Genomic DNA, 22,598 nt, shown 5'->3' with positions numbered 1-22,598 from the left:
TGGATCGTCGTGAAAGGGTTTCATTTCTCTCCCGCATGCTGCAATACAGGTGTACACCCAGATCGCAGACCGACAGACAGACACAACAACGCAACTAAAAGGCAGGGCATCAGAGTCGAGGACAAATGCCAGCGCAACGAGAGACGCTAGCCAACCCTCGTACACATGCCGTCCCGCAATCTACTGACGGTATCCCATCGAGGGTCGGTTCATCACGATCTGCCTGAGCTTGCCCCGCAGCTCCATCAGCAGCCGCGCCTTCTCTTCCAGCAGGGCATCCATCTCAAGAACAAAGCCATCAAACGAAGCCGAGACGCTCTGGCTGGCATCGCCGTGGTTGCCGAGCTGCATCTTGCCCTTGGTCATGGTAAAGTCGACAATGAGCTTGCTCTCGCGCTTGGTCAGCTCGGTAAAGTCGCGGATCTGTCGGCGGCTGGTCCGGATCACATCCTCGATCAGCTCGGCCTCGGCTTCGGGATCCGAGTTGGACACGGCAGCAACCACAGCCAGGTTGGCGGCATCGGCGGCGGCGAGCATCTCCTCGTGGTCGTTGACAAACGAGCTTGTCTTGGCTGGGTCCATCTTGAGCGGCGCGGCCGATGTCATGCCCGTGGGCAGTTGCTCGCTCTCTCGCATCGCAGGCTCTGGGGCCGGTCCGGACGCTGCAGCATGAGCCAGTGCGGAGTGAGAACCGGCGTTCGTGCCCAAAGAGACGGATGGTGGCTGGATCTTGGTGGGGACGCTGGTCGGCAGGGACGAATAATATCCGGCTGATGGCGCGGCGGCAGCCCGCACTTGGTTCTGCGAGGATCGAAGCGGCTGCTGCGGGTATGGCAGCTGTGAAGCCGCAGCAGTCGGCCGGGCGTTGGAGTTCATGCTCAGCTGCTGGACCCGTTGGGAGAGCTCCTGGTCAGCGACCGAGTTGAGTGTCTGTGACTGCAGTGACAGAATGGCCGAAACACAGCACCGATCAGCATAGCATAATCTCGCACAGAGATGGACACAGCACTGGGCAGAGGAGGACGCCATAGAGTCGGCCAGCAAGCAACTGGAACTCACCTCTCCTCCGTCAAGCTCGTCGTCGCGGTCGTCGTCAATAAACTCGTCTTGGTCGTAGTCATAGCTCCGCTGGTCGTCGTCGCTCAGCAGAAGGTTGTCGGGAATCTCCTCGTCCAGCAAAAAGTCCTCGTCGTTGTCATGGAGCGAGTCGGGCTCGAAGTTGTGAATCTCCTCCATGATCAGCTCGTGGTCCTCGCCCTCGAGGCGCGAAACTGTCATGGACTGCATCTTGCTGTCGCCCTTGAGCTCCTTGACTCGGTCGGCGTAGCGGAGCGTGTTCAGGCTGTGCTCGCTGTTGGAGATGTTGGGCGAGACCGTGGCAATCATACAGGTTCGCGAGTTGCTGATGGTCGGACAGCCAAGATGACAGAGAGCAGTGTCGATGACGGCGGTGAGTGCCTGAAAGTACAACGGTGCTCATATGCAGCAGTGCCGATTCATCCGGACATGCATACGACGTTGGCGAGCGTATCACAATGCCCAGTCCCGTTGTTCGATGCCGAGGAAAGCATGCGTCGCCGCCGTCGAAATAGTGCGTCACTCGGTGCATCGATCGAGATGCAGCTCGCTCTACCGTGGAACCCACCCAATGAATGAGTCTTTGAGCACCTGGGTAAGCTTGGATTGGCGGAAGGGCGTGTGCCTTGAATCCTGATCCAGGGCACGGATGCATTCCTTGAGGGCCAGCAGGCTCTTGTTGATCTCCGAACCCTCCATTCTGGATGCCGCGATAGACAACACGGCATTAGGTTTGATCCGACACGACGTTGGAGCAATGAGTCCCGTCAGTGACAGGTGCACCACAGTCAAAGCGACAGGTGCACCACAGCCAAAGCGTCTTGCACATCATCCCGCCTCGCACGAGCATGTTACCTTGTTTGCTTGTCGGCATCGCCCCGATCGGCGCCTCGTTCGCTGCCAGCGAGATCGATAAAGCTGAACTTGCCTGGTAGGCACGCGCAGCGACAGTGTTTGTCAGAACCAGCAAATCACACGTGTCGGGGTGGGAGATTCTGATGTCCATCCACCGGATCATGTCTCACAGGGAGGGGCTGCGGCCCAGTTGGCAGTCCCAACTCCACCAACGAAACGAAATGCTGCCGCGTCACCCGAAAGCGATGCTGGCAGAAACGAGCACGACAGATGGCGCTGACTTGGGACCGAAACTGACCCACAATCTGCTGGCGCTTGCCGCGATTGGTCTTGAGCACGATTTGCAAAATGGCATGGGATCGCGACGAGTCGGCGTTGGCACCCGTCGCACCTGCCACAGTATCAGAGAGTCAGGGGTCAGAGCGAGCCGGAACTGCATGGCAGCGGCGGAGCGCAACCGACAAAGCGCTCACGATCGCCCACGATTCTGTGGGGCGAACGCAGCCACGTATCTCCACCGACCTGTGCTGCGGGTGTTGCTGCCGCGCTCAAAGATCTGCATCAGACGCTCGACAGTGTCGACCGCGTGCTCCTCCAGGCCGGAAATGCAGACTTGCTGTTTGCCATCCTCGCGTGCAAAGAGCTTCTTGCGCGAGTTGAGCAGGTCGTAGAGCTGGCCCTGGTAGATCTCGTAGAAGCTGACGTATGCGGTCTTGTCGAGGTGCTCAGGCTGTTTCAGCATGTTGAAGATATCACGGCCGGCCAGGACATAGAGACCTGTGTCCGCGTTGGGTCCGGTCGCGGCAAACAGCTTTCATTAGCGTGACGATCCTTATCACCATGGCCGCGGTTATCGGATGAAGAAACGCTCACCGTTTTGCTCGTCCAGCATGGTGTAGGTCTTGCCACTTCCGGTCTGGCCACTGATTAGGGCGTGCGACAGCGAAAATAAAGTCAGCATGCTAAATGACGATGCACCAAACCTCGGGGGTTCGCCATAGGAAACACCATGTTCTTGGCGCCATATCCCGAACGATATGCCAAGGAGGACCCAGATCGGCTGGTGCTCATGGAGCCTTCCACACCCATCGAATACATACTAGGCGAAGCATGTGGCCTTGCCGCCTTCGAAAATATACTCAACCAAGGGAGCCGCCGTCCGTCGATAGACCTGGTACATTCCAAGCAGCGACCGAAGCAATCAGCGCATCGTCAATTGCTGCGAGCCAGGGCGACCACATTGCCCCCATTGATAGCGCTCGCATATCACATCGAGCATATCGTGGCATACTTCGTCGTTCGTGGAATCGACGTCGAATACTTCATCAAACATAAAGTTGTGCTGCTCGACGTATTTGGTGAGATCGACCTTGACCCTGCAACAAACGCATTCAGCATGAGCATGGGATGGTGAGCCGACCGACACCACTGTCAACCGGCAGATGGCACAGCCAGTCGAACAGAAATCGGGAGACAGCCCGACCAGGAGCACATCGTGGATTGCAGCATCGAGTGCGATACTGACTTGGGCTCATTGATGACAATGATGCGGCTGCTCTTGAGCGTGGCAATGTCAATCTCGTTCCTGGCCTTTTCCTTCTTGTTGAGCGGGCGCTTGCGCACACACACACGGATTCGAGCGTTCAGGTCCGACGGCGGCACGTTGCTGGAGCCGCTGCGCTTGATGGCGCTGGCCGACGATGGGTCAATGGGCACACCATAGGCATTGAGCAAGGGGGCGACGGCCGACTTTTTGATCGCGTTCATGGTGTTGATGCTGCCCTTTCTGCTCAGCGGCTTTGGCGTCTTGGAGCCAGCCTGGGGATCATTCGGGTCGTCATAGTCGTCCGACTGGAGCGGTTGCTGCTGCTGCTGCTGCGGCTGTGTCGTAAGAGGCACCTTGTACGATTCCGAGAATGAGCTCGGGTTGCTGCCGACTGTCGAAGCGTATGGGTTGGAATCGGACGGCGGCTGGATCGGTATGCTTGAGCCCGCGGTGGCTGAGGGCAGCGAGGAAGTGGGCATGTATGCGCCACCAGAGTTATCGGGAACAGAGCTGCTCAGAGCAGACATGCCCGTCGCCCCTCGGGATCCTGAGCGACGAAGCTTGACACCGAACGAGCCCGTGCTCTGTCCGTTGCTCTGGAGTGGCACCTGGTATGCAGCGGTACCGCCAGAGACATAGGGTGACTGCGGTGGCGTGGGACGGGCGTGGTATCCGCCGCTCAGTGGCTGTTGCTGAGATTGCTGTTGCTGAGATTGCTGTTGCTGCTGCTGCTGTTGCTGTTGGTACAAATGTTGCTGAAGCAGGCTCGTGTATGCAGGGGCGGCAGAGACGGGCTGTGCGACTGCCTGCGATCCGGGAGGACGAGGGAGCATCGACTGGCCGGGAGCGGGAATCTTGGAGTCTTGCTTGCTTGAAGAGGTATAGGAGCCCCCCAGAAGGCTATCCGAGAAGGCGGGGTTCTCGGCTGGAGAGATACACATTGCATGGATGTGAGCAAACGGTCGTTGCTGCAGCTGCAAACGTTGAACGAGGCATCGCAGACCATTGATCAAACGACGGAGGCAAGTCTGGCCAGGTGATCAACGAGCGAGGACATGGGCTGGTGGGGTCGCGTGATGTCATACGGGTTTCTGGTGACAGCGCCATGAATCTGATACCAACCTTTCAGTGTTTGAATGAGCTGAAACCTGTTGTAAACGGACCGCGGGAATGAGCAACACTCCATCCAAAGGCGCACCGAGGAAGGGGGAGTGACAGCAGGGTAAGGGCCGCGGGCGATGAAAATCGATGCTTACAGCTCTGAGGGATCGCAACAAGCGGTTATGTTTATGTTGAGAGTAATCGGATATCGGCCAAGAATACAGTTGCGGTGGAAGTGTCCAAGCCGAGAAATGCGGGTTGGTTGCATTGGCAGTGAGCCCAGCGAATCCGTCGAGAGGCCGATTGAGCCGGCGGAGGGACAGATGATGGATCATGAGTTGGATAAAGGCGATCGAAGCAGCGATGCGACTGCGTAATCGACACAGACGTGGCAGCAGCAGTGACGTACTTTTGCGGTCTTCCATGCTGTGGACCCCGACCATGGCATAGTCTTGCATGGTCAGCTGGGTGAGGGTGTCGATCGAGGTCACACCGAAAGCGGCCAGGTTGCCGTAGTATTGCTCTACAAGGGCATTGGTGGAGAAACGAGGGCAGATGTCATGAATCATGAAAGACTCTGCGGGAATGGGCGAGGAAGCTGCGAGCGAGTGGTGCCAGTGCCAATGCCAGTGCCAGTGCCAGTGCCAGTGCTAGTCCCTCGCTTGCTGCGATCATGCAGAGACGATATGGATGGCATCGGTTTGCAAAATAGCACATTGTGACGATGGCGGTCAATGGGAGAGTGTGGGCACCAATGGTTCGATGGACGCACCCAGATCGGCTCGTCTCAGGCTTTCGATTAAGCCGCTGCTTCCGCCGCTCATGATGGCGAGATGAGAAGAACAGATACGGGATCGGACTGTTGTGGGTGTTGGAGGATTGTTGGAGGCTCTGTGGCTATTATCGCCGCTTGGATTCGAGAGACCACGATGTGAAGTGCAGCAATGGGGAAGGGAAGACCAATCGGAGATGTGGTCTAGAGCAAAGAGAATCTGCATGCACAGCGGATAACGGCACAGGATGAATCCAGTGGAGCAAGATGGTGAGCGAAGTTGGCTGGACGGAATCTGCGCGGCTGTGTCTGGACAGGTGCCGGCCCGAATCTCGGCCGACAGCCGGATCTAGAACGGGCCGAAACAACGAGGGGAGGGTAAACGACGCGAGCGAGCAGGCCGACAGAGATGCACACCAGGCTCACCGGCCAGATATCGGAAAGTCGGCGACGGCGATCGGGACAGAAGTGGACACGGCCAGGGCCAGGGCGATGAAAGGCAAACCACAGAGCGAGGCAAAAAAGCGCGACCGCCACCGACGAGGAGCGAGAGCGCGCGAGAGGACAGCGAGAGGGGACAGCGAGAAGAGCAGCGAGTGTGTGTGTGTGTGTGCGGCCTGGGACCTGCCGTATATGGCAGGGGCTCTCTCCCGGACGAGAGAGACGGCGAGAGACGGCGAGGAGAGACCCGGGTGGCTGTGCAGTGTTCTGTGCACGCCGCGCTGTGGCAGCAGCGGCAGCAAGCCACGCGCCTGGAGGCGGGTGCGTCCGTCGCACAGCGCCTGCTGCGTGCGCGCGGGCGGCGCGCACGTTTCTGTGGGGTCGGGCAGTGTCTGTGGGGCGGGCGCAGCTGTGGCTCGCCTGGCCACAGCGCCCACACAGACAACGGCGCGTCCTGGCTCCAGCCACGCGGCCGCCGGTTGCAACCATCCGCACGCCGCTTTGGCTTTTTCGAGGATCGTCCTGGGATTGCTCCGTCCTTTGGCCGGCCGAGTCCTTCTTTCCACTCATCTCCCCGCCATCGCTGCCCTCGGCCCTGGCCCCGTTGCTTGCCTCCGAGGCCGTCTCGCTACTGCCCCCCCCGCTCCGACGCCTGTGTCGTCTCTGCCACGCCGATATCCTTCCGGGCTCGCTGTCGTGTCTCTTGCTCGTCCATCGGTGCTGCTTCCGCGGACGTTTCCCACATTTCCCGCCAGCTGTCGGTCGAGTCCGCCTGCTTTCCCAGTGCCGGACCTCTCACCTCCCATCACCCCGAGACTCACGTCTTCCATCGGTCCAGAAGCCTCGCTCCCCATCGGCTCGGAGTCATCGCAACAGCACCCACCGCATCGCCGCCTGTGTTTCGCCGTCGACGCCTCGCCGCTCGCCGACATCACCATCGCCAGCTCACCTCGGACTCGCATCCGCCTCAGCCTGCCATGGAGTACGATCTGGTCAGCACCCCCACCCAGGAAACCGTCCAGCTCGTGGCCGATTTTCTCTCCAACCTCACCAAGCAGAACGACAATCTCCCCACCGTGCATCTGACCCGCTTCCACGCCCGCACCATCCCTGCCATCGACATCCATGGTTACCTCACCCGGATTCTGCGCTATGCCCCCTGTGGCAACGAGGCCTTCCTCGCCGTCCTCGTCTATCTCGATCGCATGTCCAACCCCGACACCTACCTCTCCACGCCCCAGTTTGCCACCTCCACCATCATCTCGCTCCGCGACGCCCGCGATCCCTCGGGCTCCGGCAAGCGTCTTCCCATCGTCATCAACTCCTACAACATCCACCGCCTGCTAATCTGTGGCATCATGGTTGCCGTCAAGTTCCTGAGCGACATTTTCTACACCAACTCGCACATTGCTCGTAAGTAACCCCCGTCTGTCCTGGCGCCGCTCCTGTGTTTTGTCTGCGGCGGCGTGTGCGGACACACTGTGCTTCCTGTGATTCCCCGAATCGTCCGACCGTTGCTGCGCCGTTGTCTGCTCGTCTGTGCCCGATGTCCGGTGCCCAGCAGCCCTGGATGTGCCGGCATTCCCCCCTGTCTGCGCCATTGTATCTGGGTCATGCAGTGCCCGCCGGCACAGCTGCCCATTCATGCATCTCCGCCATCGCACATCACCCCTCGCAGCCGCACGCATCTCTGTCGCCCCTGTCGCCCCTGTCGCCATCGACTCCCATCCTGCCTTCCCACACCCGCACTGACCGCTCAATCTCCCTCGTCTTTCCTCTGCGTGACACAGGCGTCGGCGGCCTCCCCGTCAACGAACTCAATCAGCTCGAGATTGAGTTTCTTCTCCTCAACGACTTCAATCTCACCGTCGAGGTTGAGGAGCTGCAGAGGGTCGGCAACAGGCTCATGAACGGAAACATGTCCATCCAGACCATGAACGAGTCCATGCGTGACAGCCTCCATGTCTCTACCCCTGTTCCCCAGCCCGAGCTCCAGACATCCGCCGAAACCGCTGCCGCTGTGGCCCAGAGTCCGCAGCACGAGTCGGACCCGCCTTCCGCCGACATGGCCGATGCTCAGCCCAGCGAATCAGAGGCTCACGTTGCCATCCAACCCGCTGCGCCAGGACCGGCTGGCGTTCATTCTCCCCCTTCGCACCCCGATCAAGACTCTTCCGCGTCATCCAACTATGCTCAATTTGCCTCCAATTCTTCTGCAGCACCGACCGGGGGCAACCCAGGCATCTCCGCGGGCGATCCTGCCGCCATGACCGACCAACCATCCATCCACAGCAGTACCGGCAACAGCGGCAATATCGCCAGCAGCAATTCCGCAAGCGACATTGCTAATACCAGCGGCAACAGCGACACCAACACGGCCACCACCACCCAATCTGCATCTGATACAAGCAACACCCCCTTTGCATCGTCCTTCCGATTCCCAACGGCGGCACCCGCTCCCGGCTCAGCCCAAGACCCCTCTCAGCCCCAGAGGTTTCCTGTCCCGGGCCCGGCCGCCAAACCCCTCGTGTCCCATCACTCCGTCGCCGACGCTTTCAATAATGCTGCCCGCTTTTTCGACCCCAAGCCGCCGTCACGGCCTGCTTCGGTTCTGTCCGAGGCACCAACGTCTGAGTACGGTACCGCCCGCTCAGTCTTTGACGCCATCTCCAGCCATGCCACTAGTCCGACACAGTCACCAAAGCGGATAGGCGACGAGGTTTTTTACGACCCCAGCCCATACGATCCCTCCGATGCGGCCACTTTCTCAAAACCTGCGGCCGACTCATCATTCTTCCCCTCCAACACCGCGACCATGCCGGCCATGACCACTACGCCTCAGAGCATCGCCGTCTCGACCCCTTCGCCGCACTCACAGTACACCACTGTCGAATCGATGCCTGTTCTCGCCTCGGGGAACGCCGTTGCTGCCGTCTACGGTGGGCTCGTTGCTTCAGCTGCTCACCCGCCAGCGCCGTCGCTTGGGCACTACGGCACACTCAAGGGCCATGTCCACTACGCCAGTGGCCCGTCCCCATCGTCGACGCTCACCCATTCCTGGAACGAGCTCCAGTCCGACGGCCCGCTCCTCCGGCACCACTCCTCGCACTCGCATCACAGCAACTGCCGGCGGATCCATCCGTATTCCTCGACATACTCGGCGATGCATTCGCGGATCTCGTCGCACCAGAGCCAGAGCCAGAGCCAGAGCCAGCACCAGCGTTCCAGCACCTCGCCACAGCCCATGTTTGCCCAGTCCTCGTCGATGCCCAACGCATCTTACCCCTTGCCGCTGGTGTCTTCGGTCGAGACTGGACCCGCTGTTGCTCCCCACGCCGCCGCTCCGACCCCGCAGGGATTTTTCAAGACCCCAAACCAAACACAGCCGCAGGGTTACGATGCTAGCACCCCGATGCAGTTTTGCTCGCCACCACGGTCTCCGTCCATGAGCGTGTCGCCCCACTCGCACATGGAACACACCCCCACCATGACCGGCCGCATCCAGCCACCGCTGAACGTATTCCCTGCAAAGGACGAGACTCTCTGGGAATCGACTCATCCGGGCCACCCGATGCGGGGCCAGTCCGAAGGCCACAGCATGGCTCTGTCGAGGCCGATTCCCATTCGCCGTGTCTCGGAGACCTATGACCACCGCTCGCGCGGCCCAGACGAATCAGGCTTTGTCGTTGGATCCAGCCGGCACCACGGCCAAGCCAAGAGTTTCCTTGGCAACTGTCGGCGCGAATATGGCGACGAGGCCGTGTTCAGGGACGACCGATCCAAGATCTGCGAAGATGAGCATCTCGAGGACACCTTTGCTTCGGCCGAGCCGAGCCGCTCGGATGAATCCTACCGCGGTGTCCTCCGAAGGGGTAGCGGCGATCTGGACGTCTCCAGCACCCGCAGCAGGTCAGCAGACGACGAATCTCGGGAGGACTTTGGCGGCCGGGTGTCGTATGCCGGCCTGCCTTTCCCACAGCGAGAACGCGACGCCCTGCCGACCAGGGAGGCGCACTCGAGCGCCATGATTGATGAAGAATCGCGGAACCCTTCGCTCTTTGAGACTGCAAGCAGGGCAGCCGCTGCACCAGCTCCGGCCGCCAATGCCCACGGCAGCAGCGATGCACCCAGCAGCGGCGGCGGCCGATATCCGCGCGGATCCTACTCGGGCCCAGGGGGATACGACGTTCTCACAGCTATGGACTAGGGCACTGCTCGCACCCCTCGAGCGTCCGTGCTGGTCCGGATGGCACCCTCCGGCCCGCTTGACTGCATAAAACACCATACATAGCTAACTATCTATCAGTCTATCTATCCACCTATACATTCATGTATCCATCGTGCCACTCCAATTCGTTTATCGCTTTGCTCACAGCTGATCTGTGATTACTATTTTTATTTTTTGAGAGAGAGAGAGAGAGAGCCCGGAGAGCGGGCAGGCACTGGTTCAAGTTGAATACACTATTACAGCCAATCCAATTAAAAACGGGACACCCGGGGTTTTGACCATTGCTCAAATATTTTGTTACCCAATGTTATCGCGCGCTGGCCATGACCATTCGCCAGACGGTGTGGAATCGCGACGTCAATGCGGCGCGCAACATGATCACAGTATGCAGGTCGATTGTGGAGACCGGAGAGCGAGCGGTGGTGTTCACTCGGAGGCTGCCAAAGTGATCTGTTATATTTCTTATGGCATAGTTAGACGCATGCCATCACGTACTACATGTTCATGGAAACGGCTGTGTTGTCCCGTTTGCTATGTGTAAAGTGTACGGGCATTGCCGCCCACCACACCACTCGACAGGTCCGTGCTGCCCCACGTCGTTGTCTCGACCCGACCCCTCACGCACCACGGCCAACTTTGGTCTTGATCTCGAATTCATCGTGCTTAAGGCTCCCTCTCGCTCTCTTTCGTTGACCGGCCATGACCGCAAGCGAGCTCTCCTGTCTCGACACAGATCCTGAATGGGCCCCACTCGTTGGCCTGGATCTCGACGCTTCGGATTTTGCCCCAAACGGCTCCGTCCGGCTCCCGCCCAGCAGAAAGCAGGACAGCTCCCAGACGACAGCAGATGTGCTTTCGCCCTCTCACATCCAAACCCTCGCCCACCACGATCTCGTCGTCGTCCTGATCTGCAACCCGTCGTTCCTCGACCACACCGATTTGCCGACGCTCTTCAAACTCTCCAGCCTCGCCCGCAGACACCGCAACCTCTTGGCGCTCGTCCCCTTCGACCACCTCAAGCGATGCACAGCCAGGGACTTGCATATCTGGGACGATGTGTTCGAAAACGTCGAGGGCACCTTCCGTCGATTGGAGGTCCTCCAGGGCCTGGTCCACTTTTGCACCCGCAAGCGCGGATACCCCCGTAGCATCGTAGCCCACCAGAAGGAGTCTGCCTTCTGGGAGGCCGTGGTTCAGTCCGAAATCCTTCGGGCCAACGTCCGTAAGTTCGTCCACGACCCCTTCGGGAGCATGGATTGGCTGTGCGTGTGCAAGGTCGAAAAGATATCGCTGGACAACGTCGCCAGCCTCGGGCCGAAGCAGCAGTTCAGTTTCGTCGATGCGTCCAATATTGCATATCAGCGCCGATGCCGATGGTGCCGATACGCACCTGAATCCTTGGCTGTCGTCCGCCTGCCGAGCCATCCACTCCACACAGATGAGCAGTGGTCCCAGCTGCTCCTGCATGAGCGCTGGATCCTCCAGCGCGCAGACGAGAAGAGGCTTCGGCTGATCAACTGCACCTTCTTGTCGATCTCTGGATGGCCGCGCTCGCTCGATGGGGTGGTCGAGCTGGATCTGCAGAGCTGCACCCCGGATGGAGATGCCATCCGACTCGCCGGGTTTCCTGAGCTGCCCAACGTCCAGGTACTCAGGCTTCCGGCGCAAGCTGTGGATCTGAGCGGCCTGCCTCGGGTCCTTCCCATGCTGCTGACCCTCGACATGTCCCGATGCAGCCGTCTTGCCTCGCTCGCCGGCTTGCCTCGTCTGCCGACCGTCCAGGAAGTCCGGCTTCCTATCTCCCTCGAGAGCCTCGAAGGACTGGACGAGACCCTTCCGTCGCTGACAAGGCTCGATATGTCTGGATGCAATCGGCTCGCGACGCTTCGGGGGTTTCCGACCCTTCCTGATCTCAGGAGCATCAAGTTCCCCGAGACTCTCGAGACCCTGGAGGGCCTGCCGCCCTCGCTGGATAATACAGAACACTTCCACATCGTCCAGTGCGCGGGCCTCAAGTCGCTCCGTGGAATGCCGGCCATGAGCAAGATCCGGAAGCTGAAGCTTCCTCGCGGTCTCGAGAGCACCCAAGGAATGCCAGGGGTCCTGCAATCGCTCGTGTCGCTCGACATGTCCAGGTGCGACGGAATCACTGTGCTCTCGGAGCTGCCCGAGATGCCCAGTCTCAAGGAAATCAGGCTTTCGAGAATGCTCACAGATCTGGAGACGCTTCCTCCCGCGATCCGATCGATTCACGAAAGCGGAGGTTGGATGGGAGACGAGCGCCTGTTGCGTGAAATCGGAGACGAATACACAGCGACGTAGCAATGCAGCGATGCATTCCGTTGGATTCTGTTGGATTCTGTTGGATTCTGTTGGATTCTGTTGGGATTCTGTTGGATGTCGTCGATGCAACGGCTTCTGGCCCAGCGCCTCCGCCAGCAACGCAAACGGGCCCATGACGACAGCCTCGCTTCGGCCCCGGCTTCAGCCCATGGTCGGATACCGAGAGCCTCCCCCTTGTTGCTGCGTCTTGCTCAGCCGGCTTGTTGTCTCCTGCGATTCAGGAGAGCAGCAGAAGAAAAAGGAAAGAAAGCAAAAGTGCCAGGGCGACTTGCGATACAGACGCAAGCCCTCTCAACCGATTATGATATCAACCGGATGCAGGATGCGAAGCGAGCCCGTTACTTCAGAGACGCTCTCCGAATCAGCCCTCTCTTCCTTCCCCCCTCCTTTGATTCCGCAAATATGCCTGCCGTATAGCAACCAGAAAGCGCAATGCCCGCCGAGGCAATATAAGACCTCCTTGCTTGCTGCCAGCCGCGCTGGACCAGTGAGCCGGTGCTGCCTGGACGGGGGCTCCACAGGGCCAGCAGGACAGCGAGACACACCAGCGGGCAGCCGATAGAGATGTACGCAGTCAATAGAGAGTTGTAGACACTCGGCAGTGCGATATGCGCTGTTGATCGAGAGCAGCACCCACGACAGAGTTGCGACCCATCCCCTCGCCGCCTCCCCCTTCCTCCTCCTCCTCGCACTCACAATGCAGTCGTATCGGAGCACAGACCGCAGCCACCTCCCCCCGAAAGAGGACTTGGTAACAATCTCCTTGAACACAACCCCCAGAACCCACCTCCGCCATGCCGTCTTTCTTGTTGTCTGTGCCGCCCTCCCCACCTTCTTCCGGCATCGCTTTTGAGCAGGAGATTGCGAGCAATCCCAGCCAGCATCTCCTCGGCCAGTCGCCATCGCAACCGCAACCGCAACCGCAACCGCAACCGCAACCGCAATCGCAATCGCAATAGCCATGACCATCGCAGTCAACATCGTCGCCGCGCTGTGTTGTTACGGCCTGTACATTGCCATCCCACGAATTGTCGCTGCCGTCGTCGCAGCTCTGTCACGGCCGCCGTCTGGTCAACGCTTCGGCTCAACAGCCGGCGTTGATATGGAGAATGCCGCTCCTTGCGCCAAGGGGGACGACCGGAGCACACAACCACCCACCGGTCCGGTTGAAAAATTTTCGCTTGCCCAGCCACCCCGGCCGACTCCTGCCTATAAGAGGTGCGGCTCTCCTCCTCCTCCTTCCTGGCTGCCCCCGGTCGCTGCCGTCTCGCTCTCAGTTGATCCTCGCTCTCTCTGGTATGGTCACGGCTGCTGTGGCTCGTTTGTCTGAAGCATCTGTGGTGTGCAAGGCGGGTGCGGGTGCTTGGCCGTGCGAATCGCAGATACGACATGCTTGTGGGGGTGTGAGGACAAGCCCTTGCTCTGGCCTCTTGCTCCTGCTTCTCTCGCCTGCATCTGCCGCCTGCGCCTTTTCTGCGTCCTGCTTGCTTCTCGTCTGCTCTGTGCCGATCCGCAATCCCGCACCAGGTTCAGCCCCGAGAGCATCTGCCTCGCATAAATCTGCTCGGCGACCTGGCTCTTGATCGCAACTGACACTGGCTGCTTTATCTCTATCCACCAACCGTAACTGCTATCCTGATACCAAACCGCAACCCCCTCAACCACAACCACCACCACCACCAACCTGCAACCCCTCACGCACTGATCCCTGCATCATCGTTGGCTCTGTCAAACTGGATCCTCATGCCGGCTGCACCACCACCGGCCCTGGATCGGCGTGCTCGCCATCAGCCCAAGTCTCTGTCCATCCTCCGGAACCATGGCCACCCTCCAGACCAACTTCCCGCCCCTCAAGAACGATCTCATCCTGCGAGTTTCTCGCGGCGAGCAGGTTGAGCGCACACCTGTCTGGATTATGAGACAGGCTGGCCGATACCTCCCTGGTAAGCTCCCGTGTCGTTGCTTCCACGATCTCGAGGGATCTGTCGGGCTGGCAGCGGAATTGACGAACCGATGGACGGACGAACCGATGGATCAATGGATCGGTGGTGAACCACACCGGGCTGGCGCCGCCGCTTCCTTCCTCCTCCCACTCCAGGCTGGCCCTTTGCTGATTGGCGTCCTCCCTCGATATACCCCATCTCTTGCCACAGAGTTCCGAGCCGTCAAGGTCGAGCACGACTTTTTCGCCGTCTGCCAGGACCCCGAGCTCGCTTGCAAGGTGACCCTGCAGCCCATCGACCGATACCCCGGCCTGCTCGATGCCTCCATCATCTTTTCCGACATCCTGGTGATCCCGCAGGCCCTTGGCCTCGAGGTCATCATGGTCCCTGGCAAGGGCCCCCACTTCCCCAACCCGATCGTCACCCCCGCTGACCTCGTCCGAGTCGACGCCAACGTCAACGTCCACGAGAAGCTCAAGTACGTCTACGACGCCATCACCCTGACCCGCACCCGCCTGGACGGCCGAGTGCCCCTCTTTGGCTTTGTCGGCGCCCCCTGGACCCTCATGGCCTACTCGATCGAGGGCGGCGGCAGCAAGACCCTCAGCAAGGCCAAGAGCTGGCTGTATGTCCACCCCGAGGAGTCGCATCGCTTCATGCAGATCATCACCGACGCCATCGTCCCCTTCCTGGTCGGCCAGGTCAAGGCTGGCGCTCAGGTAAAGCCTGCCATATGTGTGTCTGCTTGCCGGCGTCGAGTCGAGACGGGCCCGGCCGCTGCTCAATCATCGCCCCTGAGCAAACGTGTTGTCTGACATCCGTATCATCTTCTCCTTGATGACACCATGCTCCTATGTCCCTGCTTCATACATGCGTCCCTGTCGGTGGGCTCGCCACAGATGCTCCAAGTCTTTGACTCTTGGGCCGGCGAGCTCTCGCCCTCGACCTTCAAGACCTTCTCGCTGCCCTACCTCGCCCAGATCGCCACCCGGGTCAAGGCCCAGCTGCGTGAGGAGGGCATCGAGCCCGTCCCCATGACTGTCTTTGCCAAGGGCGCCCACTTTGCCCTGGCCGAGCTCTCGGAGCTTGAGTACGAGGTCGTTTCGCTCGACTGGACCATCGATATCGAGAAGGCCCAGCGCGAGACCCAGGGCAAGGTTGTCCTGCAGGGCAACGCTGACCCCTGCGTCCTCTACGGCGACCGCGAGACCATCCGTGCCCAGGTCAAGGAGATGATCGAGGCCTTTGGCAAGGGCGGCAAGCACGTTGCCAACCTCGGCCACGGCATCTACCCTGGTACGGAGCTCTGCTTCCCTGAGATGTATTAGATGGATGAGACTGATGCCGTCCGCTGCAGCAGAGGCCTACCGGCGGTGTGCCTGTGTAAATGCAAGCTGGCGATCTCTGTAAACGTCGAACGCCGCGGAGGGATACTGCTGCAGTCACTGCCTTGACTCCCGAGTTGATCTTGCAGACTAATCATTCTCCTGTCCCCTTTCCCGCACTGCTAGACATGGACCCCGAGCACCTGCGAAACTTCCTCGAGGCTGTCGTAAGTATCTGCAATCCCGGACCACCGTGCCCATGTTGGAGATACAGCAGTGGCCAACCCGGCATATGTGGCTGGCACCGTCCTTGCATGAATGACATGGCTACTCTCGGCCGGTTCCCAAAGTCTGTCGCTGTTCACTAACCTGGCGCTGTGGGCTTAAACCCCCCCCCTCCTTCACTCTTCAAACAGCGCGATTTTTCGACTGTTGCCGAGTAGAAAGAAGCACCGCCGATCCAGCCCTGCTTTTGTGTTCTGCTCGTCTTGCCTCGCACACATACACGCATGCTCCGCTCTTCCATTACCTTCCCCCCACCTCCACCCTGAGGAGTCCGCAATATGAACGGAGAGCCATATTTACTCTACATATCCGCTCTAGCCAAACAAATGTGCATATACAGCGATCCCAAAACAAAAACAGGACACCCTCTTGTGTTCTGGGTCCTGAATACACTCTCGCCATGATCACAAACGGTGTGTCCAAGGAGACTGGGAGGCTGGGCGACTCAAGGTCGAGTATCTTGATATCGATACACCATGAAACAGTCCAGAGAGTCGAGTGAATGCACCACACTCCCACATGGAGTGGAGGCATCACGCTCGCACATCGACACATCAATAGGATTGCCAACCAGGACAGGAAACAATCGCACAGCTTGCCCGCTGGAGCCAACAGATCAGCAGACTCGTGTCGCCGATGCCAGAAAGTGACTGTCCCGCTTCTTTCTGGGTAGACTGTACCAGATATATTTGAACGCAAAGAGATTTGAACGCACAGAGGGAAGAATAAAAAGAGGTTTGCTCAACACAGGAAGAGTCTGCGATCGAGAGGGCTCGGTGTCGGAGTGGGGTGGGGCGCTGTCCAGACAATCGAGGCGCAGCAAAGTGCGCAGGAGAAACAGGCGGGAATCGGGCCACGGAGTGATTTTGTTTACTGGATAACCTTGCCGATAACCTCGACCTGTGTCGGGAAGATGGGCCCGTCGAAACATCAGCCATCAGGCAGTGTCGTCTTTGCTAGAGCACGCAGGGTGCACAGGTTACTCTAGTCAGGCTGGGGAGCGGAGCCGCACATACCTCGAAGCCGATGGCCTTCAGCTCCTTGTGGTTCAGGATCAGTCGACCGTCAAAGATGAAGGCGGGCTTGTTCATGTTCTCGTAGACACGGCTGTAGTCAAGGGTCTTGAACTCGTCCCACTCGGTGACAATGATAACGGCGTCGGCATCCTGGGCAGCGCTGTAGGCATCCTGGTGGATGTTGATGCGCTTGGCATCTATAGAAGCAAATGTCTGTGAGCGAGCGATCGGTGCGAGACGAGGGGCCGGGCAACTTTGCTGTGGCGAGGAACTTACACTGCTCGGGAGTGGCGATGCCGGGGTAAATGAGATCTTCCTCGATCTGCTCGACGCTGACCTGCAGGAGGAGCATGGACGACGGCGTCGTGTCAGTTGATTGGAGCAATCAGTCCGAACCAGCGCAAATCTCAGACACATCCGCGATAGACGGGCGGACGATCCCTCACCTTGGGATCGTAGATGTGGATGTTGGCGTTCTCCTGGATGAAGTACTTGATCAGGCTGATGGCGGCAGACTCGCGGGTGTCGCCAGTGTTCTTCTTGAAGGCAAAGCCAAGGACAGCAATCTTCTTGTTGGTGATGGTGTTGAAGAGCTTCTTGACGACGCGAGCAGCGAAGCGGCTCTTCTGGTACTCGTTCATGATGACAACCTGGAGCGAGAGCGGGAAGGGTCAGCGAGCGGCGCACTATTTGCGGATCAACAGACACCCAGGACACTGTGCATCGACCCATAATCTCACCTGCTGCCAGTAGGCGGCGACCTCGGGGAGGTTCAGGCTCTCACTCAGATAGACGAGGTTGAGGATATCCTTCTGGAAGCAGCTGCCACCAAAGCCAACACTGGCCTTCAGGAACTTGGGGCCGATGCGGCTGTCGAGACCGCAGGCAAAGCCGACCTCATCGACATCAGCGCCAGTGGCCTCGCAAATGGCGCTGAGGGCGTTGATGCTCGAGATGCGCTGAGCGAGGATGGCGTTGGCAGCCTAGAATGCGGCGCAATCAACAACGGTGGCCAAGCGACAAAGCGACATTGCCAAACACGAAGGGGCGGGTCAGCGCGGTTGTTTCATCAAAGCCCACGACCGAGAGCACCAATCTGGGAGTGTCCTGGTTTTCCAACGGCAACGCCAGAAAAGCAACGGACAGACGGCAACATACCAGCTTGGAGAGCTCAGAGGACCAGAGGTTCATGCCGATGATACGCTCGCGGGGAACCCAGTGAGCGTAGACATCAGCAAGGGTCTGCTGAGCCTTGTGGCCCTCGGGGGTATCGAGGCAGCCAATGAGGACACGATCGGGGCTGAAGAGATCCTCGATGGCGGTGCCCTCGGCGAGGAACTCGGGGTTGGACAGGATCTGGAAGTTGATGTCGGCACGGCTGTTGGCGTCCAGGATCTTGCGCATGCTCTCGGCAGTGCGGCAAGGGACAGTGGACTTTTCGATGACGATCTTGGAGGAGGTGGCGACCTTGGCGATGCGGCGAGTGGCGGCCTCGATGTAGCTGTGGGCAAAGAAAGAAGCGTTGGATGATCGCGAGGTCAGGGTGGGTCGGGTCCCAGGATGGCCGGATCACGGGGCCGGGATGGGATTCGAGCACACACGAGGATCGCAGACAGACGAGACTATCGGCTGCAAGGAGCGAGCGCCGAGATGAGAGTCGAAACAGGGGGTGGGGAAGTACAGGGCTCGTCAAGAGAGCCGGAGCGGATCAGGAACAGCGGCAAAATCATGATCAGAGTGCTTACGCCAGGTCAGCGGCAAAGCCAGCACCCATGCCGGTCTTCTTGGTGGGGGTGTTGACAGAGACAAAGATGAGATCGGCCTCGATGATGGCCTCGTCGACAGCGGTGCTGAAGAACAGGTTGCGGCCGCGGGTGGCCTTGACGATCTCATCCAGTCCGGGCTCGTAGATCGGGAGGATGTCCGAGTTCCACTGGTCGATTCTGTTCTGGTTGATGTCAACAATGGTGACCTTGACTTCGGGGCACTTGTAGGCGATGACGGCGCAAGTGGGGCCACCTGGCAGAGGGAACAGGAGGGTGCGGGAACAGGTGCGAGAGGGGGGGAGTAAGCAGGTGTGCCGGCAGTGTGGGCTCTTGATCCGAAACATGTCGTGCGTTCGCTTTGCTCCGACTAAGGTGAGACGGATGCAGCACCGACAGTGCTGCAGCTGCCGTTGCAGTGCTGGGCGGCAGCCAGCTGCTGACGGCTGGAGGTGGGGGAGGAAGCCGAGGCCGAGTAACCAGCGATGCCAGGAGACCAAGGCGCCGCGGAGGCAGCCTGGTCAATCGCCCAGAGGGCCGGCCGTGACAAAGCAACACAGCAAGCAAGACGCACCGACGTAGCCGGCACCAATACAGCAGATCTTGACCATGATGGGCGAGGCGAGGGTGTTGGCGATGGAAGCGAGAGGCGAGGAAGACGGCCACGAGGAAAGGGGCTGGCAATCCGCGGGTTTTATGGTGGTCGTTGAGTCAACGGCGAGGCTGGGTGTGCGTGTGTGTGTGTGCGTATGTGTGTGTGTGTGGTGCTGCGCACCGTTTGGCGGACGGCGATTGGCTGCGTGCTATGGTGTCACACAGACGTCACACGGCGGCGCGACAGCCACCAAACACAGCACAGCGACAGCGGCGCCCAGCGGGCCAATGGCAGCCAACAGCCAGCGACACGGAGCACAACAAAGCCAGCAACAACAACATCAACAACAACAGTATCCAAACAACAACAACACTGCCAGCAGCATCCTGTTGGGCGGCGGCCCTGTGCCCAGCCCGCCTTCTCGGCGTGGCCCTGCGCGTCGCCCGTGTTCCGTAAATGGAAGTGCCAGCATCGCCACATCGCCAAATTCGGTCCCCAGTCGCACAGCCCCGACACAGCACCGACACAGCACCGACACAGCATCGGCACAGCATCGGCACAGCTCCCGCCAGGTATCGAATCTCCCGTGAGCATCGCGACCCCGGCACGGACGCAAGACTCATGACCCTGGCATCGTCCGCGCGGTTCGCAGCTCCAGCGTCTCTTGCACGCACGCAGTCCACCTCTGTATTTGACCCTCGGCATCAGTCGTCGGGCGGAACAGGCGTCGGTGCGAGCACGTTGGGTCGGTACTTGGAGAATGCGCTCTGGGTATACATCGACGACGCCGATGTGGACCGCCGGGTATGTTCGCCCACAAGCAAGTCCGCATTCAGCGCCGGATCCTGGCCATACACCTGCACGTCCGGTAGCTTGCTGTATCGTCCACCGCCTGACGAGCATTGCGAGCGCGGTGCCGTCGCCGCCGATGCCGACCGAAAGATTGACCGAGCGTCGCCTCCGCCTCCCGGGCTCGATGCTCGGTTCTCGGTCGTGATCTGTGGAAGCGGCCGGCCGCGAGTCAGCGACGGGAACCAGTTGCCCTGACCATCCTGCATGCGTCCGTGGATCAGCTTGTGGATGCTTCGGCCATAGTCCTTGCGGTCCTGCGGCTTGTGTGCCAGCGAGTCGAGGCTGTCTGCAGCCGGCCGCTTGTACTTGGAGCCACGCACGGCTGCATCGGCGGTCGAGGGCCGGCTGCGGATGTACGAGTTGAAGGGCATGATCATGTACTTGCGGCGGAAGGCCCGGTTGACCCGCTCGCGCCGGTGTTCCTCGGTGAGCTTCTCCCAGCCCTTCTTCAGCACCTTGTATTCGTCGACCGTCCACCAGTTGTTGGTGCGTCCCCGGTTCGTCACCAGCCGCGACTCCGAGTCGACCTTCCGCAGCCGCGGCCTCACCACAATCGAATTGAGGCTCAAGGGCTCGTGCACCTTGGTCGGGTAGCGGTCGGCCTCGTCGCTGTCGCTGTCGCTGCTCTCCATCACCCGCTGCCGCAGATGCATTGGGATGCGCTTGGGCTTGGCCTTGACGACCTTGACGGCCTTGGGCGCCGCATGCAGGATCTCCTCGGGCACGAGGATGGCTCGCTCGACCACCCGCCGGCTGATCGACATGCCCTGTCGGTGGAAGGCCTCGACGATGCGGTCAACCTCCTCGAGCTGGTACTTGCGCATCTCGGTGTCTGCCGCATGGCCCTTCACGGCGTTGCGTCGGCGCTTGCGGGTGCCTTCGGCCGAGCTGACTCGTTTGGTCAGCATCGCCAGCGTGATCGTATCGGCCATGCTGGAACCAGCCCGGTGTCGAGGAGCAACCGCTGCGCCGTTGGCGCCGTTGTAGCTGCTCGAGGCCGACATGCTGCTCTTGAAGGACGAATTGCGGATCCGCTGGCGGATATCGTGCGCGAGGATGCTGGTTCGGGCCGATCCAGACCGGCTCGACCGCCCTGCCTCCTCGGTTGCAGCTGCGACGAACGGCGGCCGCATGATTTTGCTAGACACAGGCCGCGAGCCGGTTCGCCGCTGTCTTTCCTCGGCAATCGGCTCCTGGGTCGAGGTCGACTCTTGGAGGGTGCTTCCTGGCGCACGCCGCATCTTGAGACTGAGGCGGATCAGGTTGACGTTGGACTTGAGGGACTTTGGAGCGTTGCTGCGTCGCCCGATACCGGCATGGCTTGCCTTGGATCCGGGCACGGCACCGCTGACATCGCCAGTGCTGTCGAAGCTGCGATCCGAGATGGACGGAGACGGATCATGCACCGGCCCGCTCTCCTTAGGCTTATTGGCAAACCGCATCGGCCCGAGCTGCAGCTTCTTGTACTGGCGCCGCTTCTTGCCGTCGTTCTTCTTGACCGACTCTTCCTTGCTGTTCTTGTCCTCGAGGGCGAGAGTGGGAACGGACCCGCGCTTGGGCCGCCGGATCGGTGTGTTGATATAGTTGGCATAGAGGATGCGGGTGTGCAGTCCATCGGGATGTCGCTTCTCACGCTCCAGGAGCGCCTCTCGTCGCAGCTTGCTCTCGAGGAGGTTGGGCATGATGTATCGCGACTCACAGAGCCGCCGGATGTTTTCCTTCTCGGCCAGCGCCGGGTCGGGAGGCAGGTCGCTGCTGGTGTCATCATCCGAGGTCAGGAGCGGTGCCGACTCTTGTGAGAGCAAGCTCTTGACAGCCGAGTACCGGGCCTCAGAGCTCCCGGCACCGGGATCTTGCATGGTCGACATCGAGCGGCCCTTTTCGGCCTGGGAGGCCCGGTTGTCCGCGATCTGGTTGACGGACTCGCTCGAGAAGGCCGACTCATAGATGGTGCCGGACCGAGCCAAGGCGCTTTCGAGATTCGGCCGGATCTCCTTGAGTGCGTTTGGGTCGCGGGCAAGAACCGCACTCGAGACCAGGGCCCATGAGCCCTGTCGCGCCTGTCCCGAGATCCGGGGAGGAACAGCCGAGGCCGGGAGGATCCCGGTATAGACGGGGAAGGTGTGCGAATGCGGGGCGGTCGATGGCTTGGGTGCAGTCGGAGGACGAGGGATGATTTCGAGAATGGGCTGGACCGGCAGCCGCTGTGTGTCCGCACCGAGGAGGACACCCTGCCGACCCATCTGTGCTGTCGATCAAGTGCTGCTGGATGAGGTGATGGTCAGCCAAGGAATACCGGGGGGAGTGGAGTGCAGCAACCCTGTCTCCAGTATGCTTGGAGAGCTGATGGCCTGGACTCGCTTCGAGATCGCTGAAGGACTGCCTATGGATAGGGGGTACTTGCGCGATGATAGCGGCGAGCCTGGGAGATCCAACGAATGGGTTGAGCCGACGAT

The 22,598-nt window shown here is 60.1% G+C and overlaps 6 protein-coding genes across 6 annotated transcripts; 3 read left to right on the top strand and 3 right to left on the bottom strand.

Moving 5' to 3' along the window:
* Positions 1–4: 4 nt before the first annotated feature.
* On the bottom strand, positions 5–5,850 carry BJ171DRAFT_488655 (P-loop containing nucleoside triphosphate hydrolase protein). The gene is made up of 13 exons (XM_053109407.1): positions 5,778–5,850; positions 5,352–5,571; positions 4,962–5,102; positions 3,458–4,403; positions 3,224–3,308; positions 3,033–3,103; positions 2,806–2,855; positions 2,455–2,709; positions 2,231–2,323; positions 1,933–2,005; positions 1,646–1,777; positions 1,060–1,402; positions 5–936 (listed from the first exon to the last, which is right to left on the bottom strand). Exons 2-13 carry the CDS (start codon positions 5,401–5,403, stop codon positions 181–183), a joined length of 2,997 nt encoding a protein of 998 aa, XP_052971236.1. The 5' UTR covers positions 5,404–5,571; positions 5,778–5,850; the 3' UTR covers positions 5–180.
* A 919-nt stretch (positions 5,851–6,769) lies between these two features.
* Positions 6,770–7,683, top strand: BJ171DRAFT_419161 (cyclin-domain-containing protein; the record flags this gene model as incomplete). The annotated part of the gene is made up of 2 exons (XM_053107378.1): positions 6,770–7,205; positions 7,583–7,683. Coding segments are annotated over 2 exons (537 nt in total), but the record flags the coding sequence as incomplete, so codon positions are not given.
* A 2,984-nt stretch (positions 7,684–10,667) lies between these two features.
* Positions 10,668–12,377, top strand: BJ171DRAFT_488652 (uncharacterized protein). Its single transcript, XM_053109406.1, has one exon. It carries the CDS (start codon positions 10,720–10,722, stop codon positions 12,340–12,342), a length of 1,623 nt encoding a protein of 540 aa, XP_052971234.1. The 5' UTR covers positions 10,668–10,719; the 3' UTR covers positions 12,343–12,377.
* A 1,505-nt stretch (positions 12,378–13,882) lies between these two features.
* Positions 13,883–16,366, top strand: BJ171DRAFT_564964 (uroporphyrinogen decarboxylase). Its single transcript, XM_053113324.1, has 5 exons — positions 13,883–14,306; positions 14,517–15,025; positions 15,206–15,602; positions 15,818–15,858; positions 16,048–16,366. The coding sequence occupies exons 1-5, from the start codon at positions 14,183–14,185 to the stop codon at positions 16,072–16,074; spliced, it is 1,098 nt and encodes a 365-aa protein (XP_052971233.1). The 5' UTR covers positions 13,883–14,182; the 3' UTR covers positions 16,075–16,366.
* Positions 16,367–16,556: 190 nt separating this feature from the next.
* Positions 16,557–19,355, bottom strand: BJ171DRAFT_488649 (UDP-glucose/GDP-mannose dehydrogenase family, NAD binding domain-containing protein). The gene is made up of 8 exons (XM_053109405.1): positions 19,270–19,355; positions 18,678–18,951; positions 18,091–18,433; positions 17,673–17,915; positions 17,379–17,582; positions 17,209–17,269; positions 16,933–17,129; positions 16,557–16,816 (listed from the first exon to the last, which is right to left on the bottom strand). Exons 1-8 carry the CDS (start codon positions 19,304–19,306, stop codon positions 16,787–16,789), a joined length of 1,389 nt encoding a protein of 462 aa, XP_052971232.1. The 5' UTR covers positions 19,307–19,355; the 3' UTR covers positions 16,557–16,786.
* A 510-nt stretch (positions 19,356–19,865) lies between these two features.
* On the bottom strand, positions 19,866–22,549 carry BJ171DRAFT_488647 (uncharacterized protein). Its single transcript, XM_053109404.1, has one exon. The coding sequence runs from the start codon at positions 22,383–22,385 to the stop codon at positions 19,995–19,997; it is 2,391 nt and encodes a 796-aa protein (XP_052971231.1). The 5' UTR covers positions 22,386–22,549; the 3' UTR covers positions 19,866–19,994.
* Between the last annotated feature and the right edge of the window lie 49 nt (positions 22,550–22,598).

Source organism: Polychytrium aggregatum, assembly GCF_025602895.1.
Source record: "Polychytrium aggregatum strain JEL109 chromosome Unknown BJ171scaffold_3, whole genome shotgun sequence".
Lineage (NCBI taxonomy): Eukaryota > Fungi > Chytridiomycota > Chytridiomycetes > Polychytriales > Polychytrium > Polychytrium aggregatum.
The sequence above is the reverse complement of the archived record's forward strand: the minus strand, read 5'-3'. Positions and strand labels throughout refer to the sequence as shown.

Coding starts and splice junctions, on each gene's coding strand:
- BJ171DRAFT_488649 (XM_053109405.1), bottom strand. CDS start 19,306: ATGGTCAAGATCTGCTGTATTGGTGCCGGCTACGTCG. Junction 18,952..19,269: donor TATTGGTGCCGGCTACGTCG/GTGCGTCTTGCT, acceptor TCCCTCTGCCAG/GTGGCCCCACTTGCGCCGTC. Junction 17,916..18,090: donor CCTCTGAGCTCTCCAAGCTG/GTATGTTGCCGT, acceptor GCCGCATTCTAG/GCTGCCAACGCCATCCTCGC.
- BJ171DRAFT_488647 (XM_053109404.1), bottom strand. CDS start 22,385: ATGGGTCGGCAGGGTGTCCTCCTCGGTGCGGACACACAGCGGCTGCCG.
- BJ171DRAFT_564964 (XM_053113324.1), top strand. CDS start 14,183: ATGGCCACCCTCCAGACCAACTTCCCGCCCCTCAAGAACGATCTCATC. Junction 15,026..15,205: donor AGGTCAAGGCTGGCGCTCAG/GTAAAGCCTGCC, acceptor GGCTCGCCACAG/ATGCTCCAAGTCTTTGACTC. Junction 15,859..16,047: donor GAAACTTCCTCGAGGCTGTC/GTAAGTATCTGC, acceptor CTCTTCAAACAG/CGCGATTTTTCGACTGTTGC.
- BJ171DRAFT_488652 (XM_053109406.1), top strand. CDS start 10,720: ATGACCGCAAGCGAGCTCTCCTGTCTCGACACAGATCCTGAATGGGCC.
- BJ171DRAFT_488655 (XM_053109407.1), bottom strand. CDS start 5,403: ATGAGCGGCGGAAGCAGCGGCTTAATCGAAAGCCTGAGACGAGCCGAT. Junction 3,309..3,457: donor ATTGTCATCAATGAGCCCAA/GTCAGTATCGCA, acceptor CGTTTGTTGCAG/GGTCAAGGTCGATCTCACCA. Junction 2,324..2,454: donor CAGCAACACCCGCAGCACAG/GTCGGTGGAGAT, acceptor ATACTGTGGCAG/GTGCGACGGGTGCCAACGCC.